Below are 23,364 nucleotides of genomic sequence, written 5' to 3'. Positions count from 1 at the left end.
GGGAAGCAACGTTTAAAACACAATGTATGTAAACAACACCAATGTTGGGTTCTTGATTACACATTAAGAACTGACCGAGAACGGTAAGGGTGGCCTCGCAAGAACTCTGGCCGACATCGTTGGAAACCTCAAAGGTGTAGTCCCCACTGTCGCTTTTCTCAGTTTTAATAATCTTGAGCACAGAGCTGGTGTCTGTGCATTGCACTTTATATCTCTGGCCTGAGGTCAGCTCCTTGCCCGCCAGAAGCCATCTGGCCTTCAACGGTGTTGTGCCTGAGAACCGGGCCTCCAGCGTGGCCGGATCCCCCTGAGTCACACTGATGGACTTGGCCTCCTCCGTGACCTTAGCCGGCTCTGAGACATCAAACAATAGTCAGCAAAGAATCTCTACCTGCATTCACTGCAGCACAGCATGATGATTGAGTCAACATCGACGGATGCTAAAGATGCGCTTGGTCATTATCAACTCGTAACATCATCACGGCTCAATGCCGGATCCATCCTCCATGGAACATCCTGTGGAGGATGTAAATAATGGGAGGACAACCATCGAGTCCACTGGTTTGTTCTGGTTTCAGCTGTTTGACTTCATAACTCATGGACGTTCTCCACTGGGATTTAACACTTTGTGGCCATTTGAGGGAAATACACTTCTAGGAAACCTCTAAATGTGTGACTTGACGAGTTGATAAGGATCGCCTGAACGCACCTCTGGACATATTTTCGAGTAACTTAACCAACCTTTGACGGTCAACACAGACGAGCACGCCTGGCTCCCGGCCTGGTTCTGCGCCTGGCACGAGTATTTGCCGCCATGTTTGGCCTGTAAGTTGGTGACGCGCAGCAGAGCTGTGTTGTTCTCGTATGTGATCTGAACGTGTTCAGCCTCTTTGAGCTCGTGGTTGTCTTTGGTCCAGGACAAAGTCATGGGCTCGGAGCCCTTCAGGGTGCACTGCAGAGAAACCTCACTGCCCACCAAGGAGCTGAGGTTCTCTAGCTTTCTCACAAATGATGGCGGTTCTAAAAGGAGACATTTTATATGAATATGATTGGCTTCGCTACTGAATGTTAGCCTCGCAAAGTCAGACTTCCTCCTGCTAGCTCAGTGTTTCTGTGAGATTTATGGGCACATTTTAGAACAATTAGAGAGCTTGGGCCAGAGTTCAGGTCGCGATTGGCTGCGTCTCTAAACCGCTGATCAAAGAACTCGATGGGAAGAAACTAACCTTGTTGGTCTTTCAGAGAAAAAAGCAAATGACCAGTCAGAGGTCGTTGGTTCTTGTCGCTGGATGGCGATCAGTGTTGGACGGATTGTAAAGCTCTCGAAGACAAACTACACAGAAGTGAATGCCTACTGAGGGTAGCAAAGGTCAGGATGAAGCTTTGCGAGGCTATCCCAAAATGTTGAGCAGATTTAAATGTTTTTTCAAATATCAGAAGAATTATTCAAAGGCCCGTCCAAAGCATCTAAACCAACCTTTGAGTGTTACTTGACAATCACAGGCGGCCTTCCCCACTTCATTCTCAACAGTACACTGGTACACGCCCACATCTCCCGCCTCTGCTGCCAGCACCTGCAGTGCTATCAGGTCGTCTGTCACCGTGATCCTGTGTCTCTTGTCATTCCTGATCAGCTTTGTGTTCTTATAAAATGATACTGTGAAAGGGGCGGAGCCAGAGACCTGGCCCTCCAGCATCATCTCAGAACCTTTGACCACATCTTTGGGCTCCATGCTACGCACAAACAATGGCGGCGCTAGAAGAGAACAGTGGACTTGTCAGCGCATCACACTGAACCACACAAGAGAGATCAAAAGGTCACAGAATTCACTGGAGTTTCACACTTGTTCTGAATGACTTCTTCAGCTCTGATGACAAGACGTTCTCAGTGTTTACCCGACAGAGAGGCCACGCTCCATTGGTCTCACCAGCGGTGTTCGATTATGTCTGCGTGGCGTCTCGACTGGATAAATGCTGACGATTTGTCATTTGAACTAAGGCAAAATGTCTTCACGGGCACAGCACAAGTCTAAAAATGGGAGTAAAAAGAAACACTGGAACCAACCTTTGACTGTAACGCTGCTGCTGCAGCGGTCACTACCGGCCTCGCTGGACGCCATACAGACATACTCGCCGCTATCCGCGACTGCACAGTCGACTATTTCCAGAGACGCCACTAAGTCAATCAAGCCCATCGAGTATTTAGGACTGGAGCTGATCTCCATCTCGTCCTTGAACCATTTGAAACTGACGACGGGGCTGCCCGTCACTTTGCACTCCAGCTTGGCGTTTCCACCGCTGGTGATGAGCTTGGTCGCCTCAAGCTTCCTTACGAACACGGGAGGTTCTGGGAGAAGAGGTTAACATTCATCATCGGACAGTCAAGGCGCGGTGTTAATGTCAAAAGAGATATTGAAAGATATTCTCATGCAGCTGCACACAACACCGAAGACGGGCACCTTTCACAAAGAGGACTGCGGTGCAATCCACCTTCCCAGCATCATTGGACACTTGGCATGTGTACTTGGAGGAGTCACTGGGTTTCACAGAGTGAAGCTCCAGAGAGCTGGAAGAGGCATCTTTCTTTATGAAATATGAGCCTTGAGATACAATCTCTTTCTCCTCTCTGAACCACTTCACAACCAGAGGAGCTGTTCCAGTGAAGGCTGTTCTGAAGCACAATGTGGTTCCTGGTATAACATCCTGGTTGTCAGGTGTCACTGTGAACACTGGGGGCTCTAGAGGCAGTAAACAAAAACAAACATTGCAATTCATGTTAGCATGAAATCATTGACGGATTTGTACACAACAAGTGGCGGCACAACAGAAGTCGAGTATTCGTGACCTTTGACATAGAGCGTGCCGCTGGTTTCCTTAAAGCCAGCTGAGTTGGTGGCTCTGCATTTGTAAACTCCAGAGTCGGCTTTCTCCAGCCGTATAATTCTCAGCGTAGCAGAGCTGTCTTTGAATTCAGGCTGGAATTTGGACCCAGACGTGATCTCCTTGTCGTCTTTGAACCACGCTATGGTCATGGGTTGGGACCCAGACACTTTACTATCCATGGAGACGTCATAACCAAAGTTACCATCAACCCTTTTCAGGGACTTGGTGAAAGTTGGAGGCATTATCCGATCTGGTTGTTGAAGAAACAAAACATCTCATGCATTAACACAATGTCATATTGTTTTTAGTTTTTTTTAGGAAAATAACACTGTCTTTAACTACAGTTAAGTCGATTTCAACATTTCAGTTCTAAGACTTTAGCTTAATGAAGTCTCAAAGTGTGTGTTAAAGTTAGTTTCCTTGTGGTTAGAAAGATAATCAACAATTATGGAATTTGGAAGTAAGACGTTTTGAGTCACTCAGGCTTGTCGTCAGATAACTAACCTAAGATGGAGACAGAGCATGTGCACTGGTCTTTCCCCACTTTATTCGACACCTCCATCTTGTACTCTGAGGTGTCTCCTCTTTCTGCCGTAAGAATCTTCATGGTGGCAATATTGTCTTTCACGGTCATCTTGTATTTACGGCCGCTGATCATCTCTTTGCCGTCTTTGAACCACTTCACTTTGAGTTCTGGGCTTCCAGAGAACGTGCACTCCAACGTGGCAGAATCTCCTGCCGTCACACTGATGGACTCTGCAGGTTCTACGATTCTGGCAGGTTCTGGGATAAGATAAAGTTATTAAGATACGAGAAACACAAGAACCTATAGACCTCGACATAGTATCTCTGCATACAAGATGTCAACTGACCTTGCACGGTCAAGGTCGCTTCGCATTTCTGTTGGCCAGCCTCGTTCTCGGCTTGGCACGAATACTTGCCGCCGTGGCTGATGGCCACTGCTGTTATGGACAAGCTAGCAACGTTGTTCTCAAACGCCATCTTGATATTTGAATCGTCATCTCTCAGTATTTCAGAGTCTTTTGTCCATTTGACAGAGATGGGAGGCGAGCCCTTAAGGGTCCCCTGTAGTTTCATTGTATTACCCAACACTGCTGTAACACTCTCAACTCTCTTGGAGAAGGTTGGCGGCTCTACAAAAAGAGTTAAACACGAGTTTGAAGAATGAGATGAAACCTTGGTGAATAACATTGATTATCATCAGGTGTACTAACCTTTAAGCTTAGCGAGGGCCTTTGTGATGACTTTGCCCACATCATTGGATATGACACACTGATAATCTCCAACATCTGCACTCTCAAAGGGCTGAATCTCCAGCCTTGACAAGGTGTCTTCGACGACTATTTTATACTTCTGATCGCTGGAGATGGCTTTCTTATTTTTCAACCAGCTGATTTCAAAAGGAGCTGTTCCTGTGATCTGACACTCCAGCTGAGTAGCTGCTCCCTTCACCGCCTCTAGAGTCTGCAGCTCTTTTCTAATTGATGGTGGCTCTGGGTGTCAAAAGGGTAAGTTAAGCGTTAACACCAACGGTTTTCTGAATTCATCGGTTAGTGTGAAGTAAATGCAAGATGTGACAAACCTTTGACGGCTATAAGAGTGTTGCAGCTCTCGCTGCCGGCGTTATTTGACACCTCGCAGGTGTAACTCCCACTGTCTGTGACCACAAGGTTTATTATCTCCAAAGAGGCAACTCCGCTCTTGAAAGAGATTTTATATTTGTCTCCATCAACAAGCTCTCTCTCATTCCAGAACCAATGGATGTGAAGTTCGGGCGATCCTTTGACGGTGCACTGCAAGCGTGCAGCTATACCTTGTTTCCACGTAATCACGGGTTCCAACTTCCTAACAAAGGCAGGGGGCTCTGCAAGGAGTGTTTAATTCAAGATCATCGTCAAAAGGGACACAGGGGAAAAAAAGAAACAACCCAGACAGAAAAGTGCAAAAAACCAAATGCAAAAGGAAAGACGAGAAGACAGCGGTGCATACAACAACAACCCACTTGCTCATTTTTCATCAAAGCTAACGGAAGGATCTTCTTTCGGAACTTACCTTGAACAGTTATCACAGCCTCACAGGACGAGCTGCCGGCCTCATTCGTGGCCGTGCACACATAGTTTCCAGAGTCCTTCTGTTTGGACTTGGGAATGTCAACAACGGCCACTTTGTCCTCAAAGGACAGTTTGCACTCCATGCTCTGGTGGACTTTCTTGCCATCCCTGGTCCAGGTGACGGTCACACCAGTGTCCTCGTCCACCTGGCACTCCAGCCTCAGCGGGTCATTGACGGCAGCGGCCACCGGCTCAACGGTCTTAACAAAGCTGGGCTTGTTGATAACCTTGAGCTCTGTGGTAAAGGTTGCAGTGCCAACACTGTTGGAGGCCTTGCACAGGTACACTCCCTGATTAGTCAGCTCAAGAGTCTTAATGAGAAGGGAATACTTGTTCTTTTCAAATTTCACGACATAGTTCCCTTCGGAGACGGCTATGTTGTCCTTGTGCCAGACGACTTCCATGGGTGAGGATCCAGTGAGCGAACACTGGAGCAGAGCTTGTTTGCCCACGAATAAAGTCATTGGGTCTGGTTTTGATACAAATACCGGCGGGTACATTTCTATGGAGAGCAGGTAAAACATAAAATTTGAGATAAATGCGGTAAAAAATACACCAACAAAAAAAATCTCTACTTGGTGCTCGACGTAGATTTAAACAATGTGATCTTCAACATCAGTAAATCTTGCCAAACGTGACACGAGATCCCTTCCACATTGCACCATAATGATTCATTGAAAAACACATTGCAAATATATAATTCTCTCTCTCTCAAAACAGACACATTTGAAAAGCAATACTTTATCAAACAGACAAACAAACATGGAGTCCCACTGGGTCTTACCAGTGACGGTGAGCATGGCGGTGCAGCTGTCAGTGCCGTGCAGGTTGGAAGCCTTGCAGGTGTATTCATTGCTGTCGGCTTTGATCGGGTTCAGGAGCTCCAAGGAGGAAACGCTGTGGCTGCTGAGGATCCTGAACTTCTCGCTCTGTTTGATCTCAATGCCAGACTTGTACCATTTGAAGGTCACACTTGGAGCGTCGTCGATTTTACATTCGAACTTGGCTTGGCCGCCGATGTTGATCTCCAGAGGGAGGATTTTCAGCCTAAAGACAGGTGGCACTGAGGCACACACGGACAAAAAGGTAAATGTTACTCATAGAATCTGTGAAGCTCTTTTTAAAAGAAAACAACTGACAGTTCAGGAGCAGGAATGGTGGAATGTACAACAATAGTGGACACAGGAGTGACTGTGGAGGAGAAAAATAGCAAGAACATTAGCCCCATGGTGTCTCAACAAACTGGTATGTTTGTATCATGACTCCCAAGGGGCTAGGGTTCAGACTAAATGGAGGAGAAACAAAGAGGTTGTGAAAGATGAAGCATTGTCAGGTTGAAGCCCTGGAAGCATGCAGAGACATTGTGGAGGAAATGGACTGAAAGGAATGTGACGGACCATGGGTTTAAAAGAGAGGAACCTGTTGACACCAACATGCCAAAGTGACCATGAAAAAAGAAAAACATGAAAGTTACCTGAAGACCAGGATCATGATAACCATTATAACAAGAAGCTCACTGACTATAGAGCCTTCAGCTCAGCTTGCATGGCTGTGATGGTTCTGGTCTTTCGGCGATATTTAACCACACAGTGATGTGGAACAAACAAGACATGGTGAGTTAGTACCATCTAGTGATCTGAGGGTGTTCATGCCGAGATATGAAATGAATAAAGAGACCAGAATGAAAGGAGTCTTGGATGAACTGATTCATGTGATTGATTAGTCGTTCTCAGAGAAAGTGGATGAATGAATGACACATTAAGTTTTCCTGTTATCAAACCTCTTGAGACTACAGTGAGTCTTGATGATGTTGTCGTCTTGCCGGCTTCATTCTCAGCCTCACAAACATATTCTCCTTGATGCCTCTCCTTGACAACTTTGTCGATAACCAGTGTGTACGTGTCGTGGTTTTTAGAACACTTGAACTCTTTGCCAGATTTCACCAATTGCCCATTGAAAAACCAGTTTACCTTTGTGACGTACTTAATGGTGGTGCTAAAGGTAATCTTACTATCCTCGTCGAAGGATAAGTCTTTGAGGGATGTGACTATTACAGGGCATTCTCTCTGTTCTGCCCTGGCTACTGTGATCTCCTCTTTAAAGATCTCCTCCATGTGCTCCTTCTGGATACTGACATCCACCACCTCCTCGTTGGGAATGGTGGTGAGGGGGAGGGTGGTGGTAACAAATGCTGCACCTGTGTCTTTCTCTGCACTTTTTACCGTCACTGACCTTACCTCCTGCCTCGATACCTGCACCGATTGCTCAAAAGACATGCGAGACTCCGTGGAGACTTTGATCTGGGATGAGATGGACTGTTCCATCATTGCGGTCTTGGACTCCTGCACCACAAGCTGTTGCTGAGTGGCAGCACATTCAACTGCCATTTTAGTCTCCGTCTTGAGAGCAGCCGCCTGAGCTCTAACAGCAGTGAAGTCCACTGCACTCTCCGCCACGCTCACAGTCTCTACCGTGGACGACTGCAATTGCTCAGAGCGGGCCGAGGCGACCTGCGCCCTCTGAGGTTTGTCTAGCTGCATGGTGCCCGGCTGTTCTGAGGTAAGAACATGGGCTTCCCGGTAAACTATGGATTGGAAAGCTGCTTGTAGTTCAGTCCTGAGGTCAGCTGTCTGAGGGTATTTACCCTCAAAGGCCAGAGTGATCTCCATGGGGGCGCCAGTTGTTGTGATCAGGTATGTAAACATGGCCCTTTTGGGCTCTCTTTGAACCTTGACTTCCTGAACCTCTACAGGCTGCAACCGTCCCACCACGTCAGCCAGTAACACCGGCTGGTCGCTGGCTGTAGCAGACTGAAGAGCGTCTCTGAGCTGTCGCCGAATATTCAGACTGAAGGGTTTCGGGATCTGAATCACAAAGGTCATCTCTTTGGGAAGAGCTGTGCTGTCTTTCGACTCAGATACCATAAGGGCCATTTTCGGCTGTGTGGTGACGACGACTTGAGTGGATTGAGACTTGGTGATCTCCTGAGAGAGCTCACCAGTCAGCACTCGCTTCTCGTCCATCACTATAGACTGCCTGACCGACTGTCCTTCCTGGATCTGAACGGCAAAGTCCTGCTCTGCTGCCTCTAAAAGGACACTACTCTCAGTGGAGATCTCCTTTTCCTCAATTTGGATTGGCTCTGTGGGAAGTTTTGGCTCTACCGCCATCTGGCAGGTGAATTTATCCACAGATGCCAGACTCTCGGTGTGGCCCTCCAGTAAGGCCTGGCTGTCGGCCACACTAAGAACATGCATCGTGTTCAAGCGATCCTCCTTCTGCACCAAAGCTCGCTGTTGCTTGATGTCGGAGGTAATCGGCGTCTCCTTCGGCAGCTGCATGGGCTGGAAGGAGAGCTGGAGGATGTTTTGAAGCCTGGGCTCGGTCCGAAGCCGAGACTGAATGCCCGTCACGGACAGATCCAGCTCTGTATGATAATCTGCTGTGAGCTCCCTTCTCTCCTCCGAGGTGGCTGCGTGCCTCCTTGTCTTTTCTTGTTTCTGCGCTGCCACCTGCTGGTCAGGCTTCTCGATGATGAGAATACCCTCTTTGGGTAGCGCCTCTAAAGGTTGGGATGACTGGAGATGCAGCAGAGTAGGAGCCTCTTTCTGGGGCTGGATAGTCATGGTGCTAGCCTTGGCCTCAAACTCTGACGTGTCCTCATAAACTACTGTCCTCTGCTCGTCCTGGATAACAGTGTGCAGCAGAGTGGGGCTCTTCCTGGCTCCTGCCTGCTCTGGTGCTGGTTTCTCACAGGTGAAGCTACTCTCAGATGGAAGGAGGTCCTGGTCTGTGATCACCTGCAAGTGCAACAACTGCTCCCCTTCTACCTGGGACTGAATGGACATGGCACTGTCCAGACTTGGCAGCTGCTGAGTAGGCTCAGCCTGCATCATGTGTTTCTCTTCATTAGTTAGAGCCACATTTGTCACTCTATCCTTGCAGAGATGGGCTGTCTCCTCAGTGGGCCTAGTCATGGATAACTTAGTCTCCTTGGAAAGAGTCTGTTTAGACTCGCTGACTGAGGCCAAGACAGGTCGGTGCTGTTCTTTCGCTACAGAGGACTTCACAGCAGAGTCTGCTGTCGCTAGTTCAGTTGTGTGTCCCTCAGCAAGCACTCGTTTCTCTGCAGACTGGGCCGAGTATAAAATCTTAACACCTTCTTTGACCTGATAACCCTTCTCCTGCTGTGGTTTGGGGATATCCTGAGACTCCTCCCTGAGGATGGGCAGTTGTGACTCGACTTGATGCCCACTGATGAGATGTTTAGGCTCTGAAGTGGTCCTGACGGTAGCAGACTTCTTGGCGGCCAGAAGCTCTGTGCTAACAGTTGACAATGGGGTGAACTCCTCAGCAACAGCAGACATCACCATCAACCTCTTTTCTCTCGCTGCCTGAAGCTCAACGACCTCTGGGCTTTGAATGCGGTCGCAGTGCTGCTCTGTGAGGCCCTGGCTCTCTTCAACAGACGACGTAAAGGCCGCCGTGTGAAGCTGCTTCACGGGAACAGTCGAGACCTGAGGCGGCCGGGTGGGAACCACAGCCACCCTCTCCTCTACTTCGTGAGTCTGAAGCACTGCTGCCTGGTGGGTCACCTGCTCGCGATGGACAGTGGCCGCAGAGATTTCTAGTTCTCCGAGGGAGCCCACTTGCTCACTGGGAATTATCTGCCGGTCCTCAGTGCCGATGGTGTAAACCATCTGATCTGATCTGGCTCTGTCTTGGCCCGGGAGGCTGACCTGGTACAAGCGAGACTCTGTAGCTTGTTCGGTCATAGAAGCCTTGTAGCTCTTCTTCTGAACAGTTGTCAGCTGCTGCTGTTTGTGAGTAACAGAGATAGACTCTCTGAACACAACGAGCTCAGCGCTACAAGACGCCTCCCCAAACTGGTTGGAGGCCTTACATGAGTAGAGGCCACTATCTTCCTGTTTCACATTCTTGATAGTGACGGCGCCACATCCATCTGAGTTGGCTATAACAACACAGTTTCTACTGGGCTGGATCTGGAACGCCCCCTTGAACCACTTCACGTCAGGGATTGGATCACCACCGGCTTTGTAATTAAAAGAAACCTCCCGTCCTTCTGAGCACCTCACAGGTTGGATCTGAACTAAGAAAGTAGGTGGTTGACCAGAGACCTTGAACATCTTCTCAACCCATTTCTCCGCCTGGCTAACATCTGACTTTTTCACCTCCAGGTATGTGGTCCATGTTGTCTGACCAAATCTGTTGGTGGCAGTACAAGAGTACTCTCCCTCATACTCGGATGTGACCTTTGTAATTACTAGTGTGTACTCCTCCTTCTGCTCAACCAGCTTGTAAATGGAGGAGGTCTTAATGACCTTCCCGTTGTGAGACCATTGAATGGTCGGCTTTGGAAGGCCGGACACTGTGACAGTAAACCTGGCCGTTTCCCCGGAGGTCACAGCTGCTGGGGCGAGCTGGCTGAGGAAAACTGGCCTTTCTTTGGTCTTCTCTAAAGAGGAAGAGTAACGTTTGGCCTCTGGCTTGAGTTCAAGTGTTTTTGTTTTCTGTGGTAACTGGACACCAGTGGAGAAGGTTTCCTCTTGCTCTTCCACAGTGGTGACGGTGGTGCTACAACGTTCTGTTAGGAAATATTGAGCAAGACTGATAACAATATCCACAACACAAAGGCTGTAATATTAACATTGAATTCATAAAAGGAATAAACAGAGGCGAGGGCTGTCCTTGACCACAAAACTTCTTAGTCCACTAATAGTCACAGGATTTTCTCCAATGAATCCATAAAATGGCTAAATGTTATGACATGCAGCTAATTTCAAATCCATACTACAAAAACATAATCTTCCAGTTTACAAAAGACCCTGATTACCTATTAGTTGACTAAGTGATTAAGAGACGACAGCCCTGCTACATAGAAAACATGTTAAAAAAAAGAGGTTAGAGTAATAAAATAAAAATGTTGTGAAAATAAAAGTTTTTCCCCCCAAACGGACTTCTTGACCTTTTCTCATCAGGAAAAAGTGGTTTAGAATTTAATTTGTTTATATCCAAAACAATTCCGATTAATTACATGGCACATTTTTGGTAATTAGTTTAATTACCAAAAGTTGGATTTTCATTTTTGCGTGGAAAAAAAGAAGATTAAATCTGTTAATGTGTTGATACTTTATTGATGATAAAGTAACTATCTATCTATCATACTGGTATCAAAACATTAACATCCATATTAAGTAGGTAATTTTTGAGACCTGCATTATTTCTATTAACACGACGAATGACAAACAGAACACGTAGTCGCTTTCACACATGGAAAAACAAATCAGATTTCAACTTTCGGTCATTAATATTTTATTATATAAACTCTGAGGAAAACCAACATGACGTCTGTACAAATAAACCATGAACTTCTCTCAATGCCGATCTACTACACATACACATATTTACAAGACATCAAAACTTATATTGAACATTTAAAAAACGTTTCACAGTATTATCCTTTTTTTAAAATTGTTCTACTCTAATATGAGTTACCAGGTTGCATTACGCAAATCCTAAAAAATTAAATTCACTCTCGAAAACAACAGAAAGAAATCCCCCAAAAAACTTTCTAGATCACACAAGCAACAATAAAATTAGTCTTTTGAGTGGGAATTATTATTATTATATATTTTGGACTTTTGATACAATCATTTTTGTATTTAATAATTTCTGTTTTTGTATCTATTTCTTATTATTCAAATGAGGCTTATTTAAAACCACACCTTCAGCATTTTTGCACAAAATATTTTTTCCTTCTGCCAGATAAAGTTTTCTTTATTTCATTAGTTTGAGTTATTTAGTGATTAGTTTCTACGTGGCATTTAGTTTTCACTGCTAGACATTTTGACTGCTTTCTGGTTAAAGTCCTGATATTTGGTGGTTAATAAAGTTTATTCTCATATACATTTAATATTTTTTTTAAATCTCTACCTCTTCATTCTGATTTCGTAGCTTCTACACGGCTATTGTCACTAATTTAACTAAAATAAATACCTAAAATAATAATAATAAAATGTATTTCTGTATAAGATAGTTGTTTCAGACAACATTCCTCTTTGTTGTTGTTGTCTTCTGTAGTGCAAACAGCACAATGTTAGAATCAGACTTATAAAGACATTACCTCATAATGTCATACGTAAATTGACCAGATAACAAAAGTCAACAAAAAGCTGTTTCCATGACAATAAAGAAAAAACTTGACTACAAGCTGGTTGCACAAAGATAATTGACTAACATACTTTTAAGTCTTGGATTTGCTCTCAAGACAAATAGCTCCAATGCACTTGCAATTTATAAATAGTAACAAGCAAGCAATGACAAAAGAATGTTTTTAGAGGGCTCATGGTGTAAAAATTATATTTTCGTTTCATGAAAGCTGTTGCATCCATCACTCATTATCTGTTAATCAGTGAAGCAGCTTGTACTTTATGTAAAAGTTTCTTCCCAATCGTGAACACAACCTTAAAGTAGTGAAGAATTAGCAACGTACAAAAAGAGAAGACTACCAGAAAAGGTATCTTTGTGCCACCAGCCTTCAGCCTCTAGAACACCTTGAGCAGTGCCGCGGTTTCAATGCACCCGGCCGTGTTTAGGATTATGCACCTGTAATCCCCAGCATCACTCTGGTTCACGTTGGTAATGAGCAGATTGAAATGGCCTGCCGTTTTCTCCTGGATTATACACCTGGTGTCAGTGACACGGTCTCCATCTTTGAACCACTCGGAAGTGGGGTTTGGTTTACCACTAGCGAGACACTGGAGGATAACTGGCGTCCCTACCGCCGCCGTAACGTTAGTCAAGGGGATGACACATTTAGGGGCCGTCTCAGTCACCTCGAAATGGAAGCTACACATGTCGGAGGACTTCCCTTTGAACTCTATCTTGTCATCTTTAGCTGGTTCGGCAAACACATCGAAGTTAACGCTCACGTATTGCTCTCCCTGTTCGCTCATTTCGCTATCGGTCTTGGCCACCAGCCTGACTGCCCGCTGAGACTCATCCGCCTCTTGCTCAAACTCAAACTCAAGCTCAATTTCCGACACCTGTTCGCTGTCAAACGATGTGTTGCCGACCACCAAGTCGAATTTCTGTGGCTGGACTATGGCGCTTCCTAACGACACGGCGGTCAGCTCCCTGCCTCGGGCCTTCCCTGAGAAAGATTTGGCATTTAACACCACCAGAGAGGCCCGACACAGAGTCTCCCCAACAACGTTGATAGCCCTGCAGGTATACACGCCACTGTCCTGTGTTGTGACTTTAAAGATCTTCAGGAAGTGGTTGTCTCCATCAGATGAGTGCAAGTATTTATTATTATTGTGAGGAATTTTTGTGTCACCTTTGAACCAGGACACGATGGGAGATGGAATTCCCATCAGTGAGCACTCAAACATGACAATGGTACCTTCAGGGGTTTCCATGTCACAGATTGGATTAATGAAGCGCGGCGGCATTTCAGTGACCTCGAAAGCTATTTTTAAATCGTCGTGCTCCTGCGTGACAAAGTCCACGGCGCCCTCCTCGTAAATACTCGGTAACACATCCAGAGAAATGATCATGCTCTTGTTGTCGGCGGTGTACTCGGGAATGGTGATGATCTTAATCCGTTTCTCAAATTCCCTCACTTGGTATTCATCCAGTTCTACTTCGAGCAGAATCTCCTGAGGTGAAGGAGAACGAGAAGAGTCGTCTTCCTCCACGTCAAACTCCATCACATGCTGATGGGTGACAGCAGGTGGAGCAGGCATGAACCTCAATTCCTGCGAAACAACTACCACTAAAGCAACACTTTTGGCTTCCCCGACGTAGTTCACAGCCTCACAGATATATTCTCCCTGGTCCGCCTTTTTGACTTTGTGAATCGTTAGTGAGATGCTATCGCCGTCTCTCTCCATCTCAAGTCTGCTGTCTGCCACCAGTTGTGTTTTGTTGCAGAACCACCTCACCTCAGGGGAAGGTCGGCCGAACACCTCAGCATAAAACGTCAGGGAGTCATTCTCAAACACTCTTTTCTTCATGAGCGGTTTGAGGAAGGCAGGAGGGATTCCCTGCACTTTCTCTTGGGTTGCCAGGCCCAAGGACCCTATTCCCTTGGTGAGGTATCGAGTATCATCCAGGTTTATTCCAGAAGGTGTCGTTTCAATGCCCTCATCACCAGGCGATAGCAGGAACTGAACAGGAGAGAAGAACTTTTCGCTGGAGTCTCCTGTCGAGGGTCGCTTGCGTTCTACAGGGGAGAAGGGATATTCCTGAGGGGTCATGAACCCACCAGGGGTATCAGAACTTGGAGTTTGAAAGGACATGTGGGATTTAGGAGTGTGGAAGGACTCTGCAATTGGATGCGAGGCCCCGGTAGATGAGGCCGGGGTATAGAACCTCTCAGCTGCCTCGGCCAGCTCTTCACTCACAGTGCTGCCAATCTCTATGGACATCTCAGACTCAGGAGACAGCGGTCTTCCCCAGTCTGTCGGAGGGTTGTAAAAGTCATACACAGCACCAAAAGTGACCTCCTCTTCCTCTATGGAGCTAACTGCTACTGCTGCTGCTCCGCCTCCAGCTTCAGCTGCTGAGGCCTCGTCCAAACTACCTTGTTCCTGTAAAGAAACGACTGGGCTCTGAGGTCCCTTAGCAGCAGCATCCTCAGGAACGCCAAGCTCTTTAACTCTGCTGTCATCTTTGGGCTCAACAAGAAGTGGTTTAGGATTTGGATTCAAATGGAAATTAATTATCTCATCTTCACCCTTGATTTCAAAATGTGGCTCAACTACATCAGCAGCCATTTCCTGCGCTACTTCTGTTACATCAGCGTGGGACTGCGGCATACTAAGGAAGATACCACTGTCCATTGAGGGCTCTGGGATTAAAATCAGCTCTTCCTCTGCAAATAGCAGACTGACAACTTCAGCCTCTCGATGAACAGAGGAAGACCCTCCACTTGCACTTTGTCTCTGAGGTTTGAGAGGTGCAGCGATAACTTTTGGCATAACAGCTTCTTCGGCTGGAGCTGAAGTTCTAACAGAACGTTTCACTGCAGGAACCTTTTCAGACTGGAAAGGGAGGAAGCTGCTCGTCCGGTCAATTGTGTGCAACGTGTCCTCCCTCACCATCTCCATTTCACAGGCCTCAATTTGTTGAACTAAAGTAGGTTTCAGTGCTTTAGGCCTGACCAGGTGTGGTGACTCCTGTACTTCCTCCACAAACTGTTTAATAACTCCATAGCTTTCTGCAAAAACTGCTTCCTCTTTAATGTCACCAGATATCATTGAGATCTTGCGGTCTCCCTCCTGAGAGGAAGTGGTCTTGGAGGTCATGGCAGGTTTGGGTGCTACAGGAGTCTGGGAGGTAACAGCATCCTTGGGAGAACCTGGATTTGCTGTCCGAACAGTAACAAGTCTGTCACCAACTTCTGCAAACACGGTGCGAGATTCAAGTATGCGTTCCTTCTGGTCAAGGGAAAGGGCCACCGCAGGTATATACTCCTCAGGGAAAATAGTTCCCTTACTCTGCTCCTCTGGAGAGGGGGAAGTCAGTGTTCCAACTGGAGAGTCTGATTCAAAAGCTTGTTTAATCTGAGAAAACTTTATCACAGCGGCAGAAGCCGGCAGACCACAGCCCGATACAGTCGGTGTGGCTTTTGGGGCATTGGCCACCTCCGATGGCACTTGTGAACTCAGGGGTTTATCTTTTGACTGAATGACACTACCGTCAGTGTGAGTGATGGCAGCTTTGTGGAATACGGCAGGTTTCTTAACGTCCTCGATTAAGTTAACGGGAGACCTCCTCACTCTCCCAGATGGAGCAAAAGCATCAACCTCTGAGAATTGCACAGGCTCCGCATCTTTAAATGACACATCAGAGATGCTTGTAACCTCTCTCACTTTTCTAGCAACACATGTGTACACTCCAGCATCAGTGTTGCCCTCAGAGCAGGAGGTATTATCTAATTCGCTGACCACGTGAGGACCTTCACCAGCCACATCAGAGGAGAAAGTAAATTTGTGTTTGACGTCTTGAGAGGCTCTGTCATCGCTTGGCACATCTGAGCTTTTCTCCATAAAAGCCAGAGTTTTGCCCTCGCTTACTTCCTCTCTCATCTCAGGGAGAGGAGTGGCGGCGGTGATTCGGATTTCTACAGCTGAAGAGCTAAAAGATTCATCTGAGCAGCGGCGTTTGTGGGTCACCGCCTGAGGCACCTGTAGCGTGTCCTTGGTGTCGGTCTTATGTTCAGCTTCAACCATGAGCTCTTGGTTACCTTCTCCTTTCTCTTGCTCTGCTCTAACTACCACCTTCTGTGTGGAGCCTGACCCTCTCAACACCTTTTTTCCAGCAATTTCAAGAGTGCTGCTGCAGATGGACTTTCCATGTTTATTGGTTATGACACAGTCATAAGTCCCCTCGTGGTCAGTTGTTGGATAGAAGATAGTGAGTTTTGATTTGTTGGATTTGCTCATGATCTCATAGTCGGGGTTGTGGGCTAATGGGTGGCCATCTTTGAGCCAGGTGACTGAGGGCAGAGGGTCACCCTGGAATTGGCAGGTAAACTCTGACATCTCACCAATTTTTACTTTAACTGAAGATATTTCTTTCACAAATACTGGCCGGGAGCCTCCAGCATCTCCTTCTTTCATCCTCTTTGACTCTTGAGTTTGGGAAACTCCTCCTTTTAAATTTGACTCCTCTGGGACCCTCCTCTCCTCCTTCTTTATAGCTCCGAGTTCAAGGCTTTCTGCACTTAATTTACCACCCTGCTTTGCCCTGAATGAATCTTCACTTCTTTCCTCTCTACTTGCACCTGCAAAATCCTTCTGTTGACTCCATTCGCTGCTCTCTCTGGTCGTTCTCATCTCCTCTCTCCCCTCTTGGAGCTCTGACTGGAAGCGTTGGCTGCTGGATTTTTTTACAGTCATTGCGTATTCCTCCCTGCTTCGCCTCCTCTCAGCCTCTCCTCCCAGATCCTCCTGTTGACTCCTGACTGAGGAAAACTCTCTGGAAGACTTATGAGGACTCTCATCCCAGGATGAAGCAAGTCCATATCCCTCAATAGGACTACTAGTAGGTTGAGTAAGAGAGTATCCTTGAATTGGTGAAGCTTTGGGACCCAATCCATCTTTTGGAGAAATAGATTTGACATACAAGCTTTCAGGAGGTACGCCGACACATTGTGGTAAACCAACATGTGTAGTAGAAGGCTCCCGAGGAGGTGGCTCATACACAGTGGCGTGTTGAAGAGATGGAGTATGTTTTGTTGGCAAGGCTCCACCAGCAAGAGTTGCATGTGGAGGTTGAAGGTCACCGGGTTGGGTTTCCTGACAAAGGCCACCACGATGGGGTTCCTTGTCAGGAACATGGGACTCAAACAGCAACCCGGTGCCTGGCTGTTTGCATTGATTGTCCAAAGCCCACCCGGACTCCAGTTCAGCTACTTCCTCATGTTCAACCATGTCTTGTTGCCATTTCAGAATGCGCTGAGCCAGCGCTTCCTCCTCGCTGACGAAGTACTCACTATCCCTCTGCAGCCTCGTTTCACGGCCTTCTGTCTGCAGATCACCCTCATTATCACGCTGCTGATCTTGAAAACCAGCAGGATCAGACTCAATTAAAAGGAACTTCTCTTTGGCTGTTTTTCCTGGGCAGCTCTTCTTGCTGCTGACCACTTCGGGATGTGGAATTGATCCTAAAGCAGACAAATCTGCGACATTTCCTCCGGACTCAGTGGTCCTCTCTGTCTGGATCTTTGAGTAACCCTCCACCCAGTTGGACTCCGGTTTCACAGCTTGCTCTTGTTCCAACAGAACATTTTCTTGCCATTTCATTATCCGCTGAGTCAAGGCCTCCTCTTCACTGGCAAACTTCTCACTTTCATTCTTCAGCTCTGAGAGATTCTCTCTTGACAGCTGGAGCTCACGCTCTTCTGTTGTCTTCTCAAACAACATCTTCTCCACTCTGGCTTTCGTTCTAGACGATGACTCGGCTTCCACTTCTGCTGCTCTGGATTTTAGTCGAGATGCTGGTGGCTGCATGCATGTTTCCAATTCTAGTCCGGGTCTTGCTTTCATTCTGGGTTTGGGCAAAGGGGCAGCGGCGGTTTCATCCTTTTCTACTCTATCTTTCTCTGTATGTGCCTTTGCTGTTGACATGGTACCCTCACGTTCACTTGCTCTTTTCTCCAACACCTCCGGTGGGCTGTGAATGCAACACTCAGGCTCAATGTACCGAGTATCTGCCGACGTAGGCCGATCGGTTTCAGGTTGAGGCGTCTCCCCTTCTGACATTCGCATACCGTGCTGCCATTTCCTGATCCGCAGAGCGAGGAGTTTTTCCTCACACTGCATCCGTTCAGCGTCCAGACTCTTCTCATACTGAGCCCTTAAAGACTCCTGTGCACCTTCCTCTTCATACATATCAGCTGCTTCTGGTGTTACAACTTCACTCAGGAACCTGTCTTTGTCAGATTTGACTTGCCTTGGTCTGGGGGACTCCTTTAGTCTCTCCTCTGCCTTGGCTTCTATGGTTCTAAGAGACAATTCTGCTTTTACTTTTGCTCCTCTAGCTTTTATTCTGGGGGATGTTTGTACGGGCATGAGTGCTGCCTCGCTTTCTATTTTCCCTGATTTGGCTTCCATTGTGGCTGAGATTGTAAGCAAGGAGGCAGACACTTCCCCTTCTCCAATAGCTTTTACTTTTGGAGAAGTTGGTGTTGACACATTTGCCCCTTCAGGGTATACCAACCGTGCCTTCCTTCTTGGAGATTTAGGAACAGTCTCTGGCATTGACTCAGTTTCGACAGTTGTTATTTTCTCCATCACTTCCTCCAGGGGATAAATGTGCCCCTCGGTCTCCATGTACTGCATCTCCGTTGACATGGGCAGATCACTTTCAAGGTGAAACGTCTCCTCTTCTGACATCCTACTCCCTTGTTGCCATTTCCTGATCCGTAGAGCGAGGAGTTTTTCCTCACACTGCATCCGTTCAGCGTCCAGACTCTTCTCATACTGAGCCCTCAAAGACTGCCCTGCACCCTCCTCCTCATACGAATCAGCTGCTTCTGGTGTTACAGCTTCACTCAGGAACCTGTCTTTGTTAGATTTGACTTGCCTTGGGGACTCCGTTAGTCTCTCTGTTGCTTTATTTTCTGCTGTTACTGCTTCGAAGTGCTCCCTGATAGTTGTGACTGGCTTAGGCTGGGCTGACCCTGTGAGCAATACCTCCTCTTTAGAAAGCACCACTCCAGCAGATTCTCTGCTTTCAGTGTACGTTGTAGTTTTTGGGTATGCTAATGTTTCAGAGTATGGGATCTCAACCGTTGTAGCCTCCACCGTTTGGCCAGCAACCACAGTCTGTCGTTCACTTACCATATGCTTGAATCGAGCATCTGCCCGAGATTCAACTAAACTCTCAACTTGTTGATCCTCCAGTGTCTCTGAATATTTTCCTCCCAATTTCCTTTCTGTCTCTGGCACCAGTGTGTCAACCATCTCCCCTCTCATGATCTGAATGGCCCTGGTTCTGGACTGAGGCTCAAACGAATGCCTCATACGAGGCCGAGAGGGCTTTCCGCTTGACCTCTTACCTTGAAACTCCCCGTGACTCTCCCCCAAATCAAAGGGCCGATTTAACTGTTGGACGTCAGGCAGAGAAGCCGGCTTGACTCTGAGCCTCTCTACATAATCTGCATAGCTCGACTCGCTGGCGACCGATTCTGATTCAAACTCCGAGGACGACATGGTGGAAATAGAGAGCCTCTTCTTCTGTTTGACAGCCTTTTGGAGTGTGGTAAGTTTGATTCTCACCTCGCTGTGAAGGCTCTCAGTGTCACTGAACCTCTCGCTGTATCTGTCACTGCACCGGTCACTAAACTTGTCACTGAACCTGCCACCGGTGCGCCGGTCGCAGTAGATATCACTGAACCTGTCGTTAAAGCGCTCAGAACGGTCAGACATGGGGGGAGGGGAGGAGGCGCGCTCGGACGCCGTCTCCAAACATTTGGACTCGTTCTCTACCCCTTTCTCTTTTGCATGGGAACCGGACTTGAAGTAAACGGTACGCACCAGAGAGCTCTTGGATCGAGATCGTCCCTGGTGAACTTTGGACATCTTGTCAAATGGAGACCCTACACACCTGAGGTCCACCCTGAACTTCCTGTCTGCCCTCTGCTCTGCCATGGTGTCTCTGCTTTCATGGGCTTTAGCAGAGCGCCTCACAAAGCCCACGTAGTTTGCAGACTGCTCTTCCCCCAGTGAAACCAGAAGTGATGCTGTGGACTCGGCAGAACCCTCCGTGTTAAATGCCATTACTTTATAACTGCCCGAGTCCTTGTCTTTGACACTATCGATAACCAGACAGGTGGTGTGCAGGTGCATCTTGCTGTCAGTAGAGATCCTATGTCTCCGACCTTTAGGAATAGATTTGTTATTATGAAACCAAAGGATAGTTGGTGGAGGACATGCAACCAGTTTACACTTTATCTCGACTGGTTCTCCTTCCACGACTGACTGGAACTTAAGCTTTTTGGTGAAAGAAGGTTTAATGTTCTCTGTCCATGAGCTGATGGGGGAGGTTCTGCTGGGGCATTGATCGGCCGACACCAGGCCGTGATCAAGGACGTCCTCGGTGTCGGAGAAGGCTCCTCTGAGCTGCCGCGTGCCGGTGAGTTCTGAGCCGCCGGGCGGCGTTTCTTCTTTGCTTTCATGGTAAAACAGCTCTGCGAATAGAAACAGAGAACGGTCAGCCTCCAGGGGTGAGGAAGAGAGAAAAGGATTTGAATGAATCATTAATGGAAATATTAAATGCATGCTGGGAGTCACAATGCCATAAGAAATAATTTCACTCACCATATTTGTTCGAATAAACGCAAGACTTGATTCTTTTTACTAGAAACCTGCAGGAAGTTTTGATCCTTCGTCTGTGGAAATTTCTTCAAAACATAAATTATTTTATTATCATTAAAAAAAGCAAAATGTTTCCAAGATGGGCTGCTAGCATTCACTTGTCTACTTTTGATAATTGCTTTATACTTTAATATTCCTCACCTGACTTGCAGACAGGAGAATAAACGCCCTTTCTAATCCTTTAACTTAAGAGGCAATAAATGATGCACAAGGCAAAGCTCTCCAGATCTTATTTTACAAAATGTAAACAACTGAAGCTGTAAGATTGGGTGAGAAGGCGTTTATTCGAACTAATATAGTTTACTGGTGTTATTTAGTGCAAACCACAGGAATCACATCCCACTATCTGCAAGCCAGCCTAAGAAATATATCGCAGGAGGAATCAGGTCTCAGTTCCAGATGCAGCGAACCTCCATATCTTTTAAAGGTCATTTAAAATTTGGAAGCTTTAAAAGATACGTATCCTGCGCCTTTTTCTGGGGGGGAAAAAATATCGGAAGAACCTTCATGCCAAGAGACAAAAACGAACTTTTGGATGCAAAACCACAAGTGTAAAAACACTGGACCGAGCAAGTTCTATCAGATCTCGCTTGGGGGAAAACCATGAAATGTGATCAGAACCAGAGTAGGTGGAACAATACAGAACATAGGAACCTCCATCCAGCAGACATGCTGCTGGGGAGAGATCACTTAAAGGGACAGTTCAGCAATAATGACACATCAACAACTCTGAAAGCAGTCTGCTGATGCAGGACAACCAGAACCCAAACATACCAACATACATGCTTTGTGCTCTTCACTCTCTCAAGAGCGTCTTCACATGAAAACACCGTGAAAGACTCAACGCTTGGATCAAAGTTTCCCGTTGACAGAATACTTTCAAAGGGAAACTCTTTTCCGTCGTGCCCAATTCTCACACAGGAAAACAATCTTGTGTTTTTGGTGAAACGCGATGGTCAGAGATCCGACGTGACCTTACCTTTGACTTCTTGCTCGATCTTGGCTTCGATGTGCTCCCTCACGTGAGTCACTGTGAGGAAGAAGAGACGAGCCGTGAGGACATTGAGACGGGGAAGACAGCTTCTCTTTGCTGGACTCAAATGTTTCTCCCTTCTGTGTTTCAGCTGCAGCACGTTTTATCTTTTAATTGATGAAACTTGAGTTCTCAATGCAAAATGCAGTTTGTGAAAGCTCAATTACACGTATAACTCGATTCATCCACTTCTTCTTTTGTTACATGTCGCTGGTTTGTGTTTTCATAAAGAAAACTGGAGCCAAATACAAAAAGGGAAAATATAAAACTAGATTTTAAGGTGAAAAAAAGAAACAAACATAATTTAACACATAAAGGGGTTGAGTTTCCTTCAGGAGGGAGAAGGTTATATGTGAGAGGAGAGGAGGATGAGAGGAAGTTATAAGTGAGAGGAGAGGAAGGTGGAGGAGGGGAGGAAGGTGGAGAATCGCTGGAGGGTGCTCTGGAACCGTGAGGTTAGTTCACTCTGGAAGGAGGGCGACTCAGATAACGAGGAGCAGCGAGTCGCGTGGACGATTAAAACGCTGAGTGACGTTCTACGAGCGGCTTGGGACATGAGGAGGAACCAGAGGAGGAACAGGAGGAGGAACCGGAGGAGGAACCAGAGGAGGAACATGAGAACCAGAGGAGGAACATGAGAAGGAATCGGAGGAGGGACATGAAGAGGAACCGGAGGAGGAACCAGAGGAGGAACATGAGAACCAGAGGAGGAACATGAGGAGGAAGCGGAGGAGGAACCGGAGGAGGAACATGATGAGGAACTGGAGGAGGAACCGGAGGAGGAAGGATTAATCTTGTGTCCAGAGTGCGGGTTCACGGGGTTCTGGCTGCAGCCGCCGGATCCGGACGTTACCTTCTTCTTCTTCGTTGGTCACGGTGAGGGCGGCCGAGCAGGCGGCCTCCCCGGCGCTGTTGGCCGCCCTGCAGGTGTACTCGCCGGCGTGCTCGGCGAAGGCGTCGACGATGATGAGCACGGCGCTGCTCGTCTTCTCGTCGAAGTGGAACACCACGTTCTTGGTGGGACGGACCGGCCGCCGGTTGTGGAACCAGCTGATCTCGGGCTTCGGCGTGCCGGAGACGCAGGCGTGAAAGCGCGCCACCTCCCCGGGCGCCACCGAGAGGCTCGCGAGCGGCTGCGCGAAAAGCGGCTTTTGGCCGACGGAAGGTTTTTGGACGGCGGCGGCGGAGACGAGACTCTGGGACGCGGCGGGTCGCTCGTCCCCTGAAAGGAAGCATGTTGGTTCACTCCGGGGCTCAGCTTCACTCACTCATCACAGGAAGTGAACGTTCAGGGTCTCCAACCTTCAAACCATCTCAACCATTGGTGGAAATGATTAAAGATGTCGCGGAGACACTGAACTAAAACAATTAAAACAACAACAAACAACTCTTCAGGAGGTCAGACTTG

General features: G+C 47.2%; 1 protein-coding gene across 1 annotated transcript in view; it reads right to left on the bottom strand.

Annotated features, from left to right (window-relative positions):
* The window catches only part of LOC130203042 (titin-like), a 118,230-nt gene that overhangs the window by 36,336 nt on the left and 58,530 nt on the right, over window positions 1–23,364 (bottom strand). Inside the window, exons 65-79 of the mRNA XM_056428938.1 lie at window positions 22,810–23,178; window positions 21,903–21,953; window positions 6,796–10,620; window positions 5,800–6,078; window positions 4,957–5,517; window positions 4,487–4,768; window positions 4,119–4,397; window positions 3,756–4,037; window positions 3,388–3,666; window positions 2,846–3,133; window positions 2,460–2,738; window positions 2,066–2,347; window positions 1,478–1,756; window positions 742–1,020; window positions 76–354 (exon numbers count right to left, since the gene is read on the bottom strand). Coding sequence (XP_056284913.1) covers window positions 76–354; window positions 742–1,020; window positions 1,478–1,756; window positions 2,066–2,347; window positions 2,460–2,738; window positions 2,846–3,133; window positions 3,388–3,666; window positions 3,756–4,037; window positions 4,119–4,397; window positions 4,487–4,768; window positions 4,957–5,517; window positions 5,800–6,078; window positions 6,796–10,620; window positions 21,903–21,953; window positions 22,810–23,178 — 7,893 coding nt within the window. The remainder of the gene's footprint in view (window positions 1–75; window positions 355–741; window positions 1,021–1,477; window positions 1,757–2,065; window positions 2,348–2,459; window positions 2,739–2,845; window positions 3,134–3,387; window positions 3,667–3,755; window positions 4,038–4,118; window positions 4,398–4,486; window positions 4,769–4,956; window positions 5,518–5,799; window positions 6,079–6,795; window positions 10,621–21,902; window positions 21,954–22,809; window positions 23,179–23,364) is intronic.

Source organism: Pseudoliparis swirei, chromosome 2 (genome assembly GCF_029220125.1).
Source record: "Pseudoliparis swirei isolate HS2019 ecotype Mariana Trench chromosome 2, NWPU_hadal_v1, whole genome shotgun sequence".
In the NCBI taxonomy this organism is placed as follows: domain Eukaryota; kingdom Metazoa; phylum Chordata; class Actinopteri; order Perciformes; family Liparidae; genus Pseudoliparis; species Pseudoliparis swirei.
Note: the sequence above shows the minus strand (reverse complement) of the source record. Positions and strands in the feature narration are given on the sequence as shown.